The sequence below is a fragment of the Armigeres subalbatus genome, chromosome 3 (genome assembly GCF_024139115.2).
Source record: "Armigeres subalbatus isolate Guangzhou_Male chromosome 3, GZ_Asu_2, whole genome shotgun sequence".
Lineage (NCBI taxonomy): Eukaryota > Metazoa > Arthropoda > Insecta > Diptera > Culicidae > Armigeres > Armigeres subalbatus.
Genome location: NC_085141.1, coordinates 237,741,950 through 237,763,842, shown reverse-complemented (window position 1 = coordinate 237,763,842; position 21,893 = coordinate 237,741,950). Strand labels below are relative to the sequence as shown.

The 21,893-nt window shown below is 42.7% G+C and overlaps 1 protein-coding gene across 6 annotated transcripts in view; it reads left to right on the top strand.

Annotated features, from left to right (window-relative positions):
• LOC134221115 (fat-like cadherin-related tumor suppressor homolog) overlaps positions 1-21,893 on the top strand; it is a 386,241-nt gene that overhangs the window by 162,304 nt on the left and 202,044 nt on the right. For all 6 annotated transcript variants that reach the window (XM_062700308.1, XM_062700312.1, XM_062700311.1 and 3 more), the window contains exons 5-6: positions 2,443-2,650; positions 5,657-5,718. In XM_062700308.1, coding sequence (XP_062556292.1) covers positions 2,443-2,650; positions 5,657-5,718 — 270 coding nt within the window. The remainder of the gene's footprint in view (positions 1-2,442; positions 2,651-5,656; positions 5,719-21,893) is intronic.

Genomic DNA, 21,893 nt, shown 5'->3' with positions numbered 1-21,893 from the left:
TTCCGGAGGAACTTCCGGAGGAATTCCGGGAGGAACTTCCGGAGGAATTACTGGAGGAACTGCCGGAGGAATTTCTAGAGGAACTTCCGGAGCAATTACTGGAGGATCTTCCGGAGGAATTCCTGGAGGAACTTCCGGAGGAATTCCTGGAGGAACTTCCGGAGGAATTCTTGGAGGAACTTCCGGAGGAATTCATGGAGGATCTTCCGGAGGAATTCCTAGAGGGACTTCCGGAGGAATTACAAGAGGAACTTCCAGAGGAATTCCTGAAGGAACTTCCGGAAGAATTCCTGAAGGAACTTCCGGAAGAATTCCTGAAGGAACTTCCGGAAGAATTCCTGAAGGAACTTCCGAAGGAATTCCTGGAGGAACATCCGGAGGAATTCCGGGAGGAACTTCCGGAGGAATTCCGGGAGGAACTTCCGGAGGAATTCCGGGAGGAACTTCCGGAGGAATTCCTGGAGGAAACCCTGGAGGAACTTTCAGAGGAATTCCTGGAGAAACTTCTCAGAGCTATTTCCGGCTGAATATCTTAAGGAATGTCCAGCGGAAGTTCTTGATGAACTTTCCAACGAACTTTTGGAGGAACTTCCGGAAGAATTCATTGAGGAGCTACTAAAGAAATTCCGCAGAAATTTTGGCGCTGGAAACCACTCACACTGCCGCGCCATCGCCACCGATCGCTAACGGCTTGACGCCGCCACGCCACCGCCGCACAGTGGGACCAATTCCAAAAAAGACAAAAATGTCAAGGTCAAAAAAAAAGGTCAAAAATGTTAGAAGTGAATCAAATGGTCTAGCAGGCCACATATTATGATATTTTATTGAATGGATGGTTCATCTTCTCGGAATCGCCGACCCGTAAGCAAGATATCCACTACCGGAACAAGAGGTGGGGCACCAGTCGTCGCAAGCACGCTAACGTTCTCAAAGACAACGTGCTTGCACCAAGTGGTGCCTCATCAAATATCAATGACTGGCGCCGCCAGTGTAGAGTTCTATTTCTTTGAGCACTTTCACAGGTATTACCTGCTACCTGTAATTATCAATTTCTGCCGCCTCACTGCAGTGCTAACGGAAAAATGTATTTCATTATTAGAAATTTGGAGAATGTATTTTGTTTCGTCCCTATACAAAGTAAAGCTGTAGAGGCGCAAATCGTTTCTTGATATTACGGTTCATGTGAAAAACTCATGATCTTTTTACAGAGTAAGTACGGAAAATTTTACGTAGGGGTCAAATAAAATACTCTCCCTGCATTGCGACTAAACATTACATGACTTGATAGTTTGTTGTTGATTGTTGATTGGCAAGACCGAAACGACCACTGTCAGTAAAACCGAAATAACTGACCGGGCGGAGGGTGGCGGAACCTAATTTCTGCAGGATTGGATTCCTGATAAAAAAAATTAAACTACAGTGTGAATTTCATTGATGGGTACCGATGGGTACCTTTTTGGATTTTACAATGAATACAGCAAGAAGATAATACAATATAAATTTTATACATAATAAAGACCGAGTACTTTCTGCGCGATCAAAAATAATTTACGAACGTATATGCGTGGCTTTATTAGTTTTTGGACTACACTTTGTGATGGTGCCAAATATAATAGGTTTGGGTGAGAATTAAAAATCGACAACATGCTCAACTTGTATTGACTGTGAAGGTAAGATCCACCCGAAAAAAATGACTCAAAACTATGTTTACATCATCGTCAAGTATTCTACTAACAACCCATGACTAAAGTTATCAATTTGGATCATTCTGAAAAAATGGTTTTTGACCGTCTTTTTGAAGATTGGTCCTTCTGTGCGCCGCTGGCTGAAAATGAACTATCACGCCGCCGCCCCGCCGGTAAAATTTCAATCGGCGCAGTGATGCAAACAAAAAAAATTCATCAAGTAAGCACGATTTTCGTTTATCTTTCAGACTTGTTCTAGACAAAAAAAAGTAGATGTTTCTCTCCACAGACTTAGAAAAAAGATTCTCCTACTGCCCGAAAATCGCTTTTTTTCGTCTCACCGAAACAAAAAGTACGAACCCTGCTATTCGGATGCTGTTGTAGGACAAATAGTAATAATAAGGGATCGATAAAAAAGAAAACAAAATATGGAATGAGCAATATCAAAAGAAAAAAATAAGAATAAAGGAGAGAATAACAAGCATATAGAAAAACAAAAATCAAGGAAAAAATAAATATAAAGAATTTATTTTGGTTCAGAAAACGGATGGTCAGAAGTTCACGCTCTTTTTGTCAATTTCAAAAGACAAACAGACTTTTAAGGTTTGAGGAGGAACAAATTTACCATTATTCGAAGAGCAGAAAGAGACAGACGACACACCGCCGGTGGTTAAAGCTTTTTTTACACCCATTTTTTCTTGAGCCTTAAAGCAAAATGCTCCATCTAATTCATTGATTTTCATCTCGCCCCACGCAGGTTTTCATCCAAGTTCAGAACGAAAACGACAACGTGCCCCTCACGGAGGAAGCCGTCTACTACCCCTCAGTACCGGAAAGCAGTCCCAATGGAGTCAAAGTGCTGCAGCTGATTGCCGAGGATCGCGACATCGATCCACTGCAGCAAATCTCCTACCGCATCACCTCGGGAAACCCGGAGGGTTTCTTTGCAATCAACGGCACTAGCGGTAAGTAGGGTAATGGCTGTATTTTGGACCGGGCTCATATTTTGGACCACCCAGCTGAATTTTGTATTTATATCACACAAAACTAAATAAAACATGCAACATTTAAATTTTATTGCAAAAAGAAACTATCCATAAGGTATTTCCTACATTTGTTTCTTATAAAATATTGCAATTATTAGGAATATTTGCACGCATTCACCCATTCTGGCTGGATTAGACCAAAACTAAGACGACATTGTAAAATTTATTTGTTCATAGATTTAAAACATGTGAATGATGTTGTTGACTTATGACAACCTAATAGAAGCAGTTTCCTATCTCGAGCAAAACATTGTAAGTTTCAAAACAGTATTCTGAGGCATGTCCAAAATAGGTTAATTTTTCATTTAGCCGAACATATTTTCGACATATCTGCTTTTTAAGTTCTAGATGTCTTAAACTTTTGTTAACCATTCATAAATTACTGTTCATACCGCATTTATAAATTACCATTCAATGATGTAGAAAAATGAAAGACAGATGTCTATTAAAGGAACATGTAATTGTTTTTATTATTTCCATACGAAAATACTGCCTATATCAGTCCCATCTTTACAGGAATGCCTATCCATATGGGACAAATATGCTATTGTGGGCAGAATAGTTAAGAAAGCTCCATGACAAGAACCAATCTTTGCTAGAGCCCTCCGTCCTTGCTGCTTGCCAATGCAACAGAGTTCCGCGTTCTACGATTATGTTTCGTTTTGAAAAAGAATGTGCAAGGAGCAAGAAAGAATTGGGCAACCCACTACTATCAATGGCGCAAATGGAACAGATCTGGCAAACTACATAAAAATGTGGCAGGGTAGGAGTGACCAGGTGCATATATCACGTTTGTTTTGCTTTCATGATGCTGTACTGAGTGGTACTGAAATTGATATTAGTTTCAATACCCTTAGCTGGTAGATATTGTTTTAAGCTTTTGAGAGCTTATAAAAATGCATTGGTTAACAAGGACTTTTAGGATGAAAACGCCGAAATTGCTGGAGATCACTAATTTAATATAATAGTAACATAACTTTGCAAGCAATACAAAATTATTCGAGTGGTCCAAAATATGTTCAATAGGTGGTCCAAAATAAAAACAGGCGGTCCAAAATTAAATCTTACATATCTTCAGAATTTATGATAGTTTGGTTCTTTCGGTGGGATTTACAACATTTTTACCTACAAATCCTACCTAGCATTCACCACTTTGTAGTATCATAGAGAATTGAGCAAGCATTATTACAAAATCTAACTTTTATTCGAAAAATTGTTCAGCCATCTCCTAAAGCGGTCCAAAATACCTCCCTTACCCTATCCACCTTTTCTTCCATAATAGTAATTACTGATGTAGATTGAGCTTTTTAACGAAGGCAGTTTTTTCCCAGAAGCGATAAAACTTCTAACTAAGTTTACGCTAAATGTCTTCGGTCGACGTTCTTCGATAGCCCATTAAAATGCCATTCTTCTTCGAGGACTATGGCGGCTGCACCGGGCCGGGTACAACCGCATGATGGAAAATGCATTTAAAATTCAATTATTTTCTAATAAACGTCAACGGGAACAATAAGCTATAAATATTGATCGGGTTGTTTCGCCTTGCACCTCTGGGTTTTGGAATTTGCGGACGGACACTCACAGAATGGGTCCAGCCCGGCTCTAGCTCGATTGCATATTGATTCCACACTTCAAATCGACTGCGGAAGCGTAGTTCAGGTTAGATTTCCACATTCTGATATGGTTTGCGTCTTTCGAACGGACCTGGCTACGGCACAGCACCGAAAGCTCAGGAAGAATCATCGACAGAGCCCGTCTGTCCGTGCAACGAGCGTTAACAATAACACAGCTCGAGTGCAGTTTGCAACGGAAGATTGATTGACTGCCTGCCTATACGGACCGACCGGTACAGTAAAAGTGGAAAAATAGTTTTCCTTGCCCTTCTGCTCCGCCTGCCCCTGATCGATTTCTAGCAACGACCCAACCATCCATGGAAGAAAGCTGTAGTAACTAGCCTACGGGCGGAAGCTTGCTCTCGTGCAATTGGAGAGTGCACTTGTGGTTTGTGCATGGAAATGGGGTCAGCCTGTGCAAAAGTTGCAACTGTTGGGCCACAGCCCGGCCGGGAGGAGAGTTGTACTTTCCCAACCGGACACACTAGTCAAGTCAGGTCGATCCAAGCTGATGAATGTTGGTATAAATAGCGTTCGTTTCTGCAAAATGTTATACAAACCACTCGTCTTCAAGGCTCTTGTCAGATGCTTTTGTTTGGTGTCGAGAGCTGGGAGCTGATTGGGGAGTATTTGAAAGTGGGGCATTGAGTGTATCAAAGCATTATATTGGTTTTAAGTTTCTTAGAGAGTGGTATGACTTACAGTAAAAGAACAACAGAGCACATTTGATCCAATTAAGAATTCGCAAAGTCGATTATAACAAACTATTTTTCATTCATATATTTCATATTTTGGAAGACATAATCAATTCAGGGTAGAACCTCTTCAACGTCTACTATACGAAGCCACATTCTCGGCCCACAATGGCTTCCGTAGAAAATCCAAGAAGAAGTCTCCAGGGAATATAAAAAGGAATTTTCGATGAAATCTAAAAGAGATTTATGAAAAAATCTATAAAACTTCCGAAAGAGTTCCAAGAAGAATTCTCGATCAAAATCAATTAAGACTGTTCGATTTTATTACTGAGGCGGTTTAGACTTTCAGTTGTTCAAAGTCGGTCACAAATGCTTCTCCTAGCCTATGTGGACCACGTTCCAAATACAACATTTTCGGCACACCTTCTGCGAGTCTGCCAAACTTCCAAGCATCCATATTATTTTTATATTCTGCGTTGAGAGAATAACATGTCTTGTGTCTATAATGAGTCGAGATCCCAATCCTGAAAATAAAACGACGATTGTTATATCTAATCAATATTCATTCCCGACACGAGTCCACTATTGAACTAAACTATTATTCTGTTTAATTTCAGGTTTAATTACAACTACTGCCAGGAAGCTTGACAGAGAGAACCAATCCGAGCATATCCTCGAGGTACGTATCGATCGACACAATGCCAACCAACGATGCTTATCTAGACCATTAGTATCAGATTTGTACATTCATTTTGTATTGTTGCGCCATTCATTACCGGTGTAATTACCGAATATTGTCCCATTTATGAGCTGCGTAGCAGTTTACCTTTGCCAGTTGGAAAAGCGAGCGGAAACCATTCGGTCGTTATTTCTGCAGAATGGGAAGGCAGTTCGAAGCCAAGCGCTCGTGTTACACTCTGCTCGCTCTCCTTACAGCACGCAGGGCTCAAACATTACGATTATGATAATGGTCCTACTTATGGCCTTCAGTTACATGCCACGCCAAGTCTGAATTACGTGGAGGTGGAGACCCAGAGCCAGCGTGATTAGTTGTATATTTTTAATGATTGAATCATAGTGAAATTGCCATAATTGCTGAATGAATGACCCTGAGGAGAGTGCTAATCATTTGGCATGATTTTGTTCACACCTTTCTTCTATTACGATGAATGAGGCCGACCCTGCCTGTCAGAAATGAAAAAAACACAATCAACAAAGCGGGAATAAAAAGTTCAAAGTTGCCCTGATTGTGCCATTAGGCGGATTTTGTGGGCGTTTCACATCATTTTCATCCGTACGGTCTTCTCTACTCGTTATATATAACCTTTTCGTATATGTAGTTAAACTGAAAGGATCTAATATTATGGATATTGGCTTTGCTGCAAACAAGTGTTCGCTTAATGGATCGAGCTATACGTAGACCACTCCTACAAATCAAAAGGCCAGACACGATATACAGACCACTGAAATTGCTATAAACCGATTTAATATCCACTAATTAGACCGCTAAACCGGCGTAAAAAAATCTAGGAAAAAACGCTTTGATATCAAAATCTACGTAAAAAAACCCGGATTAATCCACCTAGCGGCGATGATGCCTTTCTCGTGCATCGTAAAATGTACTGAAAAAATCACAAAAGAAAGGTCAAAAAAGCACTTTAGAGGAATAGATCGCATATTTTCTATCATTTTGCATGTTTTTGCATTAATTACTATGCATCGCCACCAACCTCGAAAACAAAAAACAAAGATTTTTCAATAATTCCGAAATGTAATGTCCGATTGGGCCAATTTTCAATAGCAAACAATGGGACCGCATTCCACGTCGAATGCAACTTGTTGCGAGTAAATCGGATAATGCTAAGTTCCAAAAATAGTGTCTACAAAATTTGTACACAAACACACATACACACACATACACACACACACATACATCCGTACGGTCTACATCGGGGCAGCAGGGACTTTGTCCAAGGGCTTGACAACCCCTCCCCATGGCCACTGCGAGTTAGACCGGGACCATCGTCCCTAACCCCTAATCCCAAGGCGTCAAGCGACCCGTTCCGAGGAGATGCATGGCCAAGGGGGTGAAATAATAAGCTAGGCCTTTAACGGAGCCTGTGGGGTACCTGGGCACCCTCCACAGTAATTGTCCCTTACCGCGTCATGCTGGGCTCTGGCGTGGTGGATCTCTTTTCCCGAGCAACTCGTGGGACCAAAATGGAAAACCAAGTCAATTCTTCAATTAGTGGTAGTAGTGTAGGCGACAACCCCTTCGCAAGAGGTGGGTTGTTCAGGTCTCCGCCTAGGAGGTCAGAGGCAATAGTCGGCAGCTCAGTGCGCAGCGCCAGCGTGGGTCACTCAACCTTCCTCTCGGCTAGAAAAACGCCGGTAGGGGTTATTGACGGCCCATGGCTTGTGGAGGTGATGAACCGCAAACGCGATGGGCTTTCGGCCTTCGAGGTGGCGACGGAACAGCTGGACGCCATCATCGACTTTGCGTCATCGAAGCATAATATCAGCAAGGACCTCAAGAGGAGCTTGCAGAAACTTCGAAAGTCGATGCTGGACGCCAAGCTGGAGAGGGCGGTTGGACGTCCAAGTGTAAGCCCGTGAAATCGGTGGAGTCGAGGTCTACCCAGACTGAGGCCCAAGGATTCGCGGACTCGGGCAAGGTCAAATCGACCGAAGGCGTGCCAGCGAAGACGATGGTGCCAAAGTCTACCCGGACTGAGGCTCAAATATTTGCGGGTACGTCGAGGGTGACTGCTCCAACGGAGCAGACACAAAAACGGGGGAGACAGTCAGGTACCTCCAAACCCGGGGGAGGAAGGACCTGGAAAGGTCCGTCCACTCAGGAAAGACGGTGGTAAGGGGTTACGGCAGGATGAAAGATCTCAGCCGTACCAGACCAGGGAAATAGAGGGGGATGACGCCTCCTGGACCCTGGTCAAGAACAAGAGGAAACCGAAGACGTCAAGGGCCGAAAAGAAGGCCCAGGCGAATGAGGGTAGCAAGAAGTCTAGGGTAGGCGCCAATCGCTCCAGGGGCGATGCCCTAGTCATCACGGCGGACGAGGCTAAGTACTCGGATGTTTTGAAGGCGATGAGAAGTGACGTCAAGCTCGGTGAACTCGGCGCCGACGTACGTCGAATAAGACGTACCCGGATGGGCGAGATGATACTCGAGCTGAAGCGGGGCGTCTCGCAAAAGGGCGCCGCCTACAAGAAGTTGGCGGAGGAGGTCCTAGGCGAGACGATCAAGGTGAGGGCACTCACGACGGAGGTTAATCTAAGGGTTAAAGACCTGGAAGAGATCACTGAAGTCGAAGAGCTCGTCACGGCACTGCGGCGACAGTGTGAAGTGGAGACGCCCACCGCAGCCGTTCGGCTGCGGAAAGGTCCGGCAGGGACGCAGGTAGCATTGGTTCGGCTATCTGCAGCGGACGCCTCCAAGGTAGTCAAGTTAGGGAGCGTCAAGGTGGGATGGTCGGTATGCCCTGTGCGCATATACGAGCAACCCGAAGTTTGCTTCAAGTGCCTGGAACCGGGGCACAAGCAATGGGACTGCAAAGGCCCTGACAGAAGCAATCTCTGCCGACGCTGCGGATTGGAGGGACATAAGGCACAATGCTGCACGAACCATCCAATTGTTTGATTTGTTCCAGCAGAGCTGTGAACAGCAAACACCCCATGGGGGGTTCGATGTGCCCGGCGTTTAAGCGTGCTACAAAATCAAAGTGCAGGTAACGCAGCTGGCTTGCTCGGCCTCGCCCGAGTGTTTGGTGTGCGCAGGTTTAGAGGAAACGGCGGAGCACGTGTTGTTCGTGTGCTTACGTTTTCGCGCAATGCATGACCACATGCTAGCCACATGTGGTCTGGACACTACCCCGGACAACCTAGTTCGGAAGATGTGTAAAGATGAAGTTGGCTGGAACGCCGTTTTATCGGCTATCGCCCAAATCGTTTCGGAGCTACATAGAAGGTGGCGCGTGGACTCAAGGATGGCTAGTTCAGGCGCAAATAAGAGGTGGTCCAAGGGATCGGAGTCGGCTTCATGGGTCATACCGGTGGTCATGCTCTGTGGTCGAACTCGATCATTTTACCGAACAAGTGGCCGCGCGAAGAACAACATGGTATCGTTGCTTTCGCGGCGTCGGTCAACCGGGCGGGTTCCGAGCCCGAGGACGGAAAGGGCTCCTCGTCAAGGCTGGGGCAGGCGTAGGCACCGCGTTGGCAAGTCCCTCTGTGTGCTGGCGAATAGGCCCTATCGCAGAAAGGTCAATTTGGGGTGCACGCGGCATCATCATTCTTGATACCTGTCGTGCAGGGTGAAGCGGGCACGAAGTCGACCCTTCCCACCTTCCGAGGACATAGAGCGTGGTAAGGCCACCTGGAAAGCCGGCTACGCGCTGGCACGATACCATGGTGTTCTTCTAAAAAGCGAGTTACGATGTTCGGTGCTGCAAGGACACGCAGCTAACCTCGAGGGTGCGTTGTGCACTGGCCCCCTTTGAAGCATTACTTTCTGGTTGTACCGAAGGGACTATGGGCTTGGCGGCAATGGAAACGGTTTAGCGGGTCGGGGATGTAGTCCTGCCTCCCTCGGTGATCCCTAACCCCGCACTTCCTGGTCAACCCAGGATGTCTGTTGAGCAGATTCCCCCTCCATTGTTTAGGAAGAAAAAAAACACACACACACACACATACATACGCACATACAGACATCACCTCGATTCGTCGAACTGAGTCGATCGGTATATAACACTATGGGTCTCCGGGCCTTCTATCAAAAGTTATTTTTTGGAGTAGTCCTATAGCCTTTCGGTACAACTTTGTTGTACGAGAAAGGCAAAAACTGGTTAGACCCCAAGAACGACGTAAATAAAATCGCGTAAAAAATGGTCATAGAATACGCATAGATTTCAAAATCCGCGTGAAAAAGTGTCACAGTGTGTCTAGCACAACATGTGAAGAATAAGCCATCAACTGTTCGAATCTGTCTCATAAAATGGCTTATTGTGAAGTATTATGAGAAAACAAAAACCATTAAACATAAATGTTTCGAACCTGTTGCCTGAATGGGGTCTGTACTATTAAATATATTTTTTTTTAATTTTTGATTCTCTGGTGGCTCAAACATAATTTTCCACGCACAAACAACAATACAGTGAACTGATTGCACTTAGCATATGATATTGCATTGGCATTGTTGTCTTATTGATAAATAATTCGCCTATCTCTAACAGTGCGTTCAACATAACGCGATTGCGTCAGATTTCAAGTTCTAACAACCCTGCTTCGTCTAAGGTTGACACTTCGTCTGCAATTCAAATACTTGATTTCGAGCCATCCAGCGTTGCACGTATCAGTCTAATCAGTTTCGCCGGAAAACCATGTTCGGACATTATCTGCCACAGCTCATTTCTTTTCACTGAATCGTACGCTGCTTTGAAATCAATAAACAGATGGTGAGTCTGCAAGTTGTACTCCCGGAATTTATCAAGGATCATCCGCAGGCTAAACATCTGATCCGTCGTTGATCGGCCCTCACGAAAACCTGCCTGGTATTCGCCGACGAAGGACTCCTCAAGCGGTCTCAGTCTGTTTTGTACGCCGAGTTCAGAAGAGTGATCCGTCTGCAATTGGCACACTCTAATCTGTGCCCTTTCCTATAGATTGGGCATATGAGGGCATCCAACCAGGCAGGTAGTTATTCATCCTCCCATATTTTCTGGATAATGTGGGGGATTAATTGATGCAACTGCTCACTTCAGTGTTTGAGAAGCTTGACCGGGACCTCGTTCTTCCCAGCAGGTTTACTGTTTTTCAGCTCGTTTAGAGCCTTCTTTACCTCGACCAGCGTTAGTGGTTTCACAGCTTGACCGTCGCCAACTATGTCCATCCTGCTCGTTAATACACCTTCATTTTCACCGTTCAACAAATCTTCGAAGTACTCCTTCCACCTGGCTGCCACCATACTCAAGTAACACCGAAAACATCATTATTAACGAAGATCTAATAATAATGTTGAAAAATGGTCGGGAAAATGAAATAAAAAACATGTTATGTTAAAAAAAAAGCTATTAAAAGGTTTTTGCAAAACATACAGCAATTTGATCATTGAAGATGTTTCATACTACATTCTTACAACTTGCTGATAACATGTTTTTCTTTGACATTTGTTTGGTTATTTGATATGTTTCGTTTTACATTCTCACGACATAAAACATGTCTACAGGAAGATTTTACGAACAAGATCATAACATGTTCACTTTTTGACATTTGTTTTGTCTGAATATATATCCCAATGATAGCAGTTTAGCTAAAATATGCATTTTGAACGTAATTTCAACATCTTTTAAAATCAATGCAATGAACGTTCTTCGTAGACCTTGTTGTTTATCAAGAACTCGCCATACTGTTTTTTTCTTGCAGATTCGAGAAATTGTTTACATATCAATTGCAAAAAATATGCTCTGGCTTAGTTAATTTTTTCTCCAATCATTGGCGCATAAAATTAGGAGAAGTAAAATGAAAAGTTAGCCAATGAAACATGAACCGCATATAATGTTTCGACCGAGACTTGGAAACAAATTTGATATATTTATTCAGTCTGTATATTTTAATAAAAATATTTTTTAAATGGTATTCATCATTTCATGCATGCTTGTTTTCATTCGTTTTTTGTATAAAATTTATTTCTTTGAACGTGTTGGTCAACATTTTCGTTTTGGTATTCAATTTGACAGAACCATGTTGAGAGTCGGTCATTGAAAACATCATTAGTACTTAAGTTTAGTCTTGTGAATGTGCGATCAAAAACAAGGTTGCGACTGGAAGATGTTGAAAATATCAATAATTTTTGCGCTGTTTGGGTCGTGTGAAAGTAATGAGAGCTGTTTTTTATACCAAAACGTAACAAACTATATGTTAGAAAAATGTATTTTTTACACTCATACAACAAACCGTATTACTTGGGTAGTCTTGTCTGTCAACAAATTCCCCTCTCGGTCATTGCACATGGCGGGCACTGGCGCAGTCTTATGCCGCGCGCCATTGACAGTTGCGTAAAACCTCCACATATCGTTTCTATCCATGTTCTCCTCTGCGCTTTAGCTATCACACTCTCTTCGTGTTGCCTTTTTTCTGGGGTGGATTCGTTTCTCTTCAGCTTTTGCTACACTTCACCCCTCTGTGAATGGGTACAAGCCACTAGCTTGTAATACAGGAAAGGAAAGGAATTTAGGGTGCTTAAGTAATTACGATGCTGATGTTCACATAGTTGATATTTTTAACGGGACAAACAAACATTTTCTTGGGAGACAACAATGCGCGGAAGACATACGAAAGGGGTTAACGAAATTGACAACAAGAGGAAGACATTCGATATGTGGTACGACAGACAAGGGGATGGGCAGACTAAGATCACAATCTTACATCAGCAACTTTCACAAATTGGTGGACGAGGTATTCGAAATCAAGGCCCGCCAACACTTCTCTAATAGGATTTGGTTGTTTTCCTCGGACTGGGAGATGTTCAGTTAATGCAGATCTGGGGCCGCGATTCTCCTCGTACGCCCACAAGACATGATCAATGTCCTGATAATCCTCGCCGCAAACACAGAGATTGCTTTCCGAGAGCCCCACTCTGAAAAGATGTGCGTTTAAAGTGTAGTGATTGGACATTAGACGACACATAATTCGAATGAAGTCTCGTCCTATATTCATTTTTTTGAACCATGGACGCTTCGACACCTGCGGGCGAATTGAATACAGCCATCTACCCAACTCCCCATTGGTCCATTTCTGCTGCCAGCTGATCAAAGTTTCCTGAAGAACTAATGAAAAAAAATGATCGAAGGTGATTTGCCTATCGTAAATATCATCTTACACAGCGCCCACCTTAGCCAAAGAGTCCACTTTCTCATTTCCCGGGATCGAGCAATGAGAAGGGACCCAAGCCATGGTGATTGTGAATGACCTTTTTGATAAAGCACTCAAAGCTTTCCGTATCCCGGTTAGAAGACACGCTGAGTGCTTTACAGGTTTCATTGACCGAACAGCCTCCTGGGTACTTAAACTGTCGGTGAAGGTGAAGATGAAGAAGTGATCAGTGCTCAAGTGAATAGTGTACAGCTGCTAGCTAAGCGGTATACACGGAACTAGGCTCTTTCAGCTTAAAGTAGGTGCTATGAAAAACGTTAAAAACACCGAAACCAGTCATCCATTTTTGACCCGTCCGTAAAAAAGCTTCTCTCCTCGCTAGCATGTCCGTATTTGCTTGCAAATAATGGAAGTATGACCTCCCCTCGAAGAAAGTCTGGTATTCCATGAACCTCCTGTTTCATGGACAGATCAAAAGTAACAGAGGAACTGTAAGAGTCTAAGAAGTTAGCACGATTGGTGTCAACCGAAGATGGGCTTACCTGCAGCGTCATATACCAGTGGTAAATACTCATGAATCGAGATTGAGGGTTTTTTTTTCGAGCAACTTCTTTTTTTTTTAACTATCATTTATTTGGAAGGCTCATTTGCCGTTAAGCGTTACGGAGCCGAAATCAGGGTTGAAGTACTGTTTTTCATGATTCTTATACAATAATGTTTGTTTTGGGGAACCGAAAAACTCGCGGTTTGGTCGAAGTTAGGGAATACAATTATACAATAGGAAAGGAAGGGAATTCAGAGTGCTTAATTAATTACAATGCTGATGTTTACACAGTTGAAATCCTTGGCTATGTTTCAAATCTGTAACGAGACAAACTTTTGTTTTGCGAGACAACGATGAAAGGAAGACATACGGGAGGGATTAAGGACAGATATTAAGATGTACAACAAGAGGAAGACATTCTTAAGGGATTACGACAGCAAAAGGGATGGATGAACGACGATTATAATCTAACATCAGCAACTTTCAAAAATTGGTGGACAAGGGACATGTATTCGAGATCAAGACCCGCCATCACTTCCCTAATAGGCTTCGACTGCTTTCCTCGGACCCGAAGATGTTCAGTTAGCGCAGATCTGGGACCACGATACTCCTCGCACGCTCACACGACATGGGCAATGTCCTGATAATCTGCACCGTAAACACAAAGATTGCCTTCTGAGAGCCCCACTCGAAAAAGATGTGCATTTAAAGAGTAGTTATTCGACATATGGTTCGAATGAAGTCTCGTCCCAATTTCAATTTTTTGAACCATGGCCGTTTCGACACCTGTTGGCGAATTGAATACAGCCATCTACCCATCTCCCCATTTGTCCATTTTTGTTGCCAACTGATCAAGGTTTCCTGACGAACTAATGAGAAAAATTCATCGAAGGTGATTTGCCGATCGTAAATATCACCTTCCATAGCGCCCACCTTAGCCAGAGAGTCCGCTTTCTCATTTCCCGGGATCGAGCAACGAGAAGGGACCCAAGCTGTGATAAAGCACTCAAAGCTTTCCGTATCCCATTCATGAGATACGCTGAGTGCTTAACCGCTTTCACTGACCGAACAGCCTCCAAGGAACTTAGACTGTCGGTGAAGATGAAAAAGTGGTCAGGGAGTAGGGATGCGATCTGCTCGAGAGAATAGTGTATAGCTGCTAGCTCAGCAGTATACACGGAACTTGGCTCTTTCAGCTTAAAGTAGGCTCTATGAAAAACGTTTAAAACACCGAAACCAGTGGAGTCATCCATTTTTGACCCGTCTGTGAAAAAGCTTCTCTCCTCGTTGGCGTGCCCGTATTTGCTTGCAAATAATGGAGGTATGACCTCCGGACGAAGGAAGTCTGGTATTCCATGAACCTCCTGTTCCATGGACAGATCAAAAATTACAGAGGAACTGTAGAAGTGTAAGAAGTTATCACGATTGGTATCTACCGAAGAAGGGCTTACCTCCAGCGTTATGTACTCATGAATCGAGATTGAAGGTTTTGTTCGAGCAGCTTCTCGAAGTTGTCAATGACCAATGGATTGAGAACCTCACAGCGGATGAAGAACCGGAGCGATAATTCCGCCAAACGATCTGTCAGAGGCAGTACTCCCGCGAGTACTTCCAAGCTCATCGTATGTGTCGAATTCATACATCCTAACGCGATACGGAGACAGCGGTACTGAATCCTTTGAAACTTCAGCATGTGTGTTTTAGCCGCGGACTGGAAGCAGAAACTACCGTATTCGAGGACCGACAAAATGGTTGTTCTATACAACGTCATAAGATCTTCGGGATGCACTCCCCACCATGTTCCGGTTATTGATCGCATGAAGTTGATCCGTTTCTGGCATTTTTGTGTCAGATACACAATGTGCTTCCCGAAGGTACATTTCGAGTCGAACCAGACCCCGAGGAATATAGAAAACATGCTATGAGTGATTGCCTTACCCATCAGTTGAAGCGGGAACTTAAGTTTTTTTGAAAAGTCAACCATTTCAGTTTCCTCCGGAGAGAATGCGATACCCAGCTTTGAAGCCCAAGAGGACAAATTATCCAGAGTATCTTGCAACGGTCCTTGCATATCAAATGCGGTTGGCCCCGAAACGAATACAACATAATCATCTGCAAGCTGTCTTAACGAGCAATTTGACATGAGACATTCATCAACGTCTCTGACGTAAAAATTGTATAGGAGGGAGCTTAAACATTAGCCTTGAGGGAGACCCATGTAGCTAATTCATGATGTAGCCGAGTCACCATGAGAAAAACTAATACGCTTCTCTGACAACAGATTGTACAAATAATTGTTTAAACTTCATGAAAGTCCACCCATATGGAGTTTGTCAGATAAGACATCGACGCAAACCGAATCAAAAGCTCCCTTAATGTTCAAAAACACTGAGCCCATTGCTCTTTTTAGCAAAAATTAGTTGAATTTCTGAAGAAAATAACGCAAGACAGTCGTTCTTTCCCTTGCCCTTGCGGAAACCAAATTGTGTATCTGACAACAAATCATTCGATTCAACCTATTTGTCTAGCCGGAAGAGCATCATCTTCTCCAAGCATCGCGATTGGACGGTACGAATCCTAATTTGAAGCGGGTTTTCCAGGCTTCTGGATGGCTGTAACCTTCACTTGCCTCCAATCATCCGGAACAATGTTGCACTCTTGTTGCCTCTTCGTGACGTCTGGGAGGTTTTTGAGCAAGTTGAACCTGATTCCATCCATCCCTGGAGCGGAATTGTTACATGAAAGGAGGGCAAGCGAGAATTCAATCATCGAAAAGGGGCGATCCATTTCATCCTTGTCAGCAGTGTTGTAAAATGTCATTTGCATTCGTTTGTATAATTTTCCCAGAACTTTTTTCAGAAGGTAGCTATCAATTCATGTTGTATGACGAACTTATAGCGGTTACATGGGCCTACAACTTTGTCTAACGAGACTTTGCTGTAAATATGTATTCTGGGGCGTGGGAGGCAAAATGTCATTCAAATGACATTATGTCAAATGACACGTGACATTTTGGAGAGTTTTCACTCTCCAGCCTTTGATGTTATACTTAGAGCAATGTACCCTTGGACAAAAATATAACCCTACTCAAGCGTTATGAGTACATTCAAAATTATGGAAGAAATTTTGCTTCTAAAGAAAGTTATGAACAAATTAGTCAAATGACATGCAAATGACATTTTACAAGCCTGCATGTCAGCAAAAGCATCACGTAGCTCTTGTTTCACCGGCACCGAATCCGGACAAATTTTCTTTGCGAAGTCAAGTATCCACCGCGACGAGCTTTCACGATCTTCATTCACGGACGACGCGTTGCGCATTCTTCTCCCGACGGTCCACAGAGTTTTCATTGAAGTCTCGCGCGATAAACCTTCAACGAAAGTGCGCCAATATCCACGTTTCTTCACTTTGACCAGTTTCTTGAACGGGTCTCGAGCGCGATGTACCGTTTGTAAAGAACGATCGAACCGTGTTTCCGAAATTCTTTGAAAGCGGCGGATTTCTTGCGATAAAGTTGTGTACACTCGACATCCCACCACGGACTGGGTGGTTTCCTACGAACCGAAGCTCCTGGCACTGGCCGGATTTGTGCCTGAAGAGCACTGTCAAGGATCAACTGGGACAGAAACTCGTACTCTTCTCGCGGTGGAAGAGTTTCTATCGACATTACGCCGTCATTGATGGCCTCCGCATATGTGCCCCAATCGATGTGCTTCGTAAGGTCATATGAGAGGTCGATAGAAACAGATTGATTACGTCCATTGGAAATCGAGACTTCGATCGGCAAATGATCACTACCATGGGGATCTTGAACCACCTGCCAAGTACAGTCCAACGATAATGAGTTCGAACAAATGGGAAGATCTAGACGGCTATCTCTTGCTGGAGGAGCCACTCGTGTAACTTCTCCTGTATTCAAAATTGGCATACTAAAGTCGTCGCAGAGGTCGTATATCATTGTTGAACTGTTGTCGTCCTACAGTTCCCCCTAGCCTGTTCCGTGGGAGTTAAAATCTCCCAAGAGCAACCGTGGCTTGGGCATAACCGAGCAGATGTGCGAGAGATCTCTACGAGATATCGCGGTGTTTGGAGGAAGATATATCGAGGCGATAATGAGGTTTTTTCCTCGAATAGTCACCTGACATGCGACAGCTTCGGTCTCAGACCAGCTGCTTCAGGAGAGGAGTCAGAATAGGAAGAACAGTTTTGACCATGTTCCATGTTAAATTCACGAACCAATTACACCACGGAACAAACTAAAGAGATCGCCCCCTTTTTTCACCACGGTCAGGATCAAAGTGTACGAGTCGATTGCAAATAATCCTCAGATTAACGTTCTTTGGCAATGTAACCGGAAATTGAAGCGCGACAGATTACGTTGACCCTGATTGTAAGAGATTGAACCCTGATTGTAAACATCTCCCTCGTTTTCGAAGCGGTTTGGTCTGCTATTCATATTCCCGATTGCAAGTCGAACCCTTTCTCATCGCTCGGATTTTATGTAACGGTGTCACGAATGGTGATTCGCTTTAATGGCGCTTATGCGTTTCAGGCGTAGCAAAAAAAACCTTTCCACGCAACGTTCTATTAAAATTGCATGCAAGTCTGCACCAGTTGCACGGTACGTTTTATTTGGTATTCCATGTTGTGTTGTATCGAACTTTACGAATTTGAATTATGTCTAGAATAATTATTAACATTTAACAAATAAGTATGTATTTACAGTTTTAGAAATTTATATTAACAAATTTAGACACTTAATTTACAAAGAACTACAAAAACGAATATTGACTACCGTTTCAACATACAGCCGCACAGGTAGACGAAGTTTGCCAATCACTACGTAGTGAGGCAGTGCGGTCCCGGAAAAGGTGACGCAGAAAGAGTCAGACGGGGTATAAATCCACTTCTCTTCCTCCTGCGATATCGAATACATTTGTTTGCAATCCAGCGCCTGTTTTGGTGGAGGCGCACGATCAGTGATGATGGTGGTGAAACTGTCGGCGTTGGGTGATGATGTCTTCGCCTGCACAGAGCTGGCATTTCCTCACACACTGTGCACAATGAGGAGATTTTAATACACACCACAGAGAGTGACGCTGATACTCATTGTGTAACAAAGCCAACACGGTGAGTGAGGACAAAGACGAAGAGTGAGAGAATCATTCCGGTGAGAGTTGGGCCAACACAAAGTTGTGCCACTTAGTGCAATATTCTTGGAAACGATATCGTTTTCTATGAAGCTCGCTGTATTTTCTCGGAACACAAACATATTTCGCTTTGAAAAATTAGTTAACTACGTCTCAGTTAGAAAGGGCGGGGTTTTAATAAAGTTTGGTGCTCCATGCTAACAAGTATAACATTGGCGAATAAGGATTGAATAAAAAAGAATAAGAAGAAGAAGCCAAAAGATGATGTTTGAAAGGAATGGCATGGGAAAGCACGGTGAAATTTTAAAAACGCTTCTCGAAAATTCTAGAAGCAATGTAGATAGAAACGGTTAGCAGAACTCATCCCCGTACTTTCCTTATATTGGATAAAAAACACATAATTTCGATTTTGATCTTTATTTTGTGATATTGCACTCTATTCACAGTAGGATGATTTAAGATGTCTAGAATTTGTGAGAAGAGTCTTAAAAATTGTGCAGAATTGTGCAAAATAGACAGTGTTTTGCAATGAAATTGTATGAACACTTTCATACGGCCGTGAACATTATTCTGAAGGTTGTAGACAACGAAATAACTTCATTTATGGTGACGTTCAAATAATAAGGGTGGATCAGTATTTCGACGACAAACACACAAAAACCCATTGTCAGAGCAGGAGTATATTAATTGGGCATGATGCTAACATCAAGAAAAAAAAATAGCACTGAAATGAAATCAAACTTTATATAAGTTCGATGTTTTTTGGTTTTGTTCCAAATTTAGAGCCTTCATATTTACCAAGATTTCCTGACGGAAATTGTATTTAGAAATCGTCTTGTCAGTAACTTATTTTAAAGTAGGTGGGGCGGAATAATGTTGGTAGTACAAGGCTTCTAAATAGTTTTGCCCACAGACATCCCAAAAGCCAGCAAAAACAAAAATATCTTATTACGCATAAATAGTATCAACAGCTACGTTTAACTTTATTTGGCAATGTTTATTTTCATTCTGTTTGATTCACCGTTTTGTCAAAACTCATTGAGGAACACGGTGTGTTTATTTCATCATTTATCCTCAACTCTTTGTGTCTGACAAATGCAATCGCTGCAGAGTAGAAACACAAAGAGGACTCACTGCGTTGTGGAAGAGAAAGAATGAGCGATAAGCGAAACACACTCTCTGCGGTCTTTTTGATGAGAGCAATAGACACGCACATTTCGACTACTCTGAGGAGTATGCCAGCCCTTCGCCTGCGTAACGATGGACGCCGATGAGTTTTGCAAAAAAGTCTGTTTTGCAAAAAACGACGAAAACTTTAACAATGTTTGCTATAAATAAGCACACTTTCACTATAGCACTTCGATGATAACTGTTTCGGAAAAAACCTGACTTTGAGGAAAAAATCCGGAAGAATAATCGACCGTACGCGGACTTTGCAGCTGTCTCGCACGGGTGCTCGAGGTTTCTTCGAATTGACTCTTTGGGAATCGGCCCCAAAATGACCAGTTCAATATTTTCGTTCTATATTATTGTGCCTTGCAACAAAATGACAACAATGATTGATAGACCACATTCCACGGCAAAGATGGCAATATTATGTGCTCTCAAAGACCAACCAACCCCCCTTTTGAAAACGAAAATAAAAATCTTTTTGGCTGTAACTTTTTTGTCTTTCGACATTTTTTTCGCAACTTTCACCAAAAGAAGCGGAATTTATTTAAGTTTCAGGGGCTCTATGGGTTTTTAGGAATGACCATTTGCTACCGGAGTTATTTCGGATTTGAACTGGGTGTTAGCTTTTGGCAATATGCCAGAACGCATACTTTGGAAATGATTATTTTAGATATTTTGAAGAAAAACGACGCAAAAACTATACCAAATTTGATCAGGAATTTGATCGGTCCGAAATATGGCCTGTATTCCGGAATCCGGACGTTCCGCCGGAACCTGTTACGGGGCCACTTCACGGAAATAGGCGAATACCATCATGCGACCCATCAAACTTCATGATTTTGAAAGTGGTAGCTTTGTACTTCCTGGACCGTATTTGAACCGATTGCCTATTTTCTAAAATTGTCCTTTGAACCGGTCACATGATGGTATTCGCCTATTTCCGTAAAGTGACTCCTTAACAGGTTCCGGCGGAACGTCCGGACTCCGGAATACAGGCCATATTTCGGACCGATCAAATTCCTAATCAAATTTGGTTTATGCATCGTTTCTCTTCAAAATATCTAAAATAATCATTTCCAAAGTATGCGTTCTGGCATATTGCCAAAAGCTAACACCCATTTGAAATCCGAATTAACTCCGGTTTATCTATTGGCTAAGATATAAAAGCTGTAAATTTTCCATAATTATCGATTTAAAAAAAAAATTCTTTTGTGGATCTACTAATACCTCCACTATTGGTACCGTTACCCTATGTAATTTTCATTTCGTGTAAAAATGCGAAAACACCACACTCAATAAAATTTCAGCATTTCGAACCAAAAAAAATCATATAGAATCAACTCCAGGTGGATCGATCAATGCTTTCCATCCATCAGCTAAGTACAGGTCGGACTCGATTATCCGGAGCATTGATTTTTTTTCACTACGGATAATCGAATCCTCCGGATAATCGAGTCACCTTAAAAAAATCAAATCTGAAGATGAATAACGCAAAACTTATGTTTTCCTTTACTTGCAGTGGTGTAGTTAGAAATTATTTAGGAAAAACTCTGAATAATCCACCTAGCGGCATCAATGACTTTCTGATGTATTATGGAAAAATAGTATTTTTGCCATAGCTTTCGAATCCATAGTCCGATCCAGCCAATTTTCAATACGAAATTATAAGACAGGAATCCCATTTGAATGCAACTTTTTGGTTGAGAAATGACTGAACTATTTACGCGCTTTTTGTACAAAAAATAGTATTTTGGCCATTATTTCTGAACCCAATGTTTGATCTATTCAACAGAAAGCAATAAAACTTTTGTGTCCATTGCCCGATCCATAAAATTTTCAATAGGAAACAATGTTAAGGCACCCCCACACCTAAGCGATTTCATCGCCGCAACGGCGAGAGCTAGTCGCCGGGATTTTATCGTTGGGTCGCTGCAGGCAATGTTCCATTTACGCATCCATACTAACGGCGACAGAATCGCATTCGCCAAGCCATAGAATTGCGTCGCGTTTGTTGCGACACTTGTGGGGAACCTTAATGGGATTTCCCATTAAATGCAATCAGTTGGAAGCAAATCGCTTAAGGATAAGTATAAAAAATGTG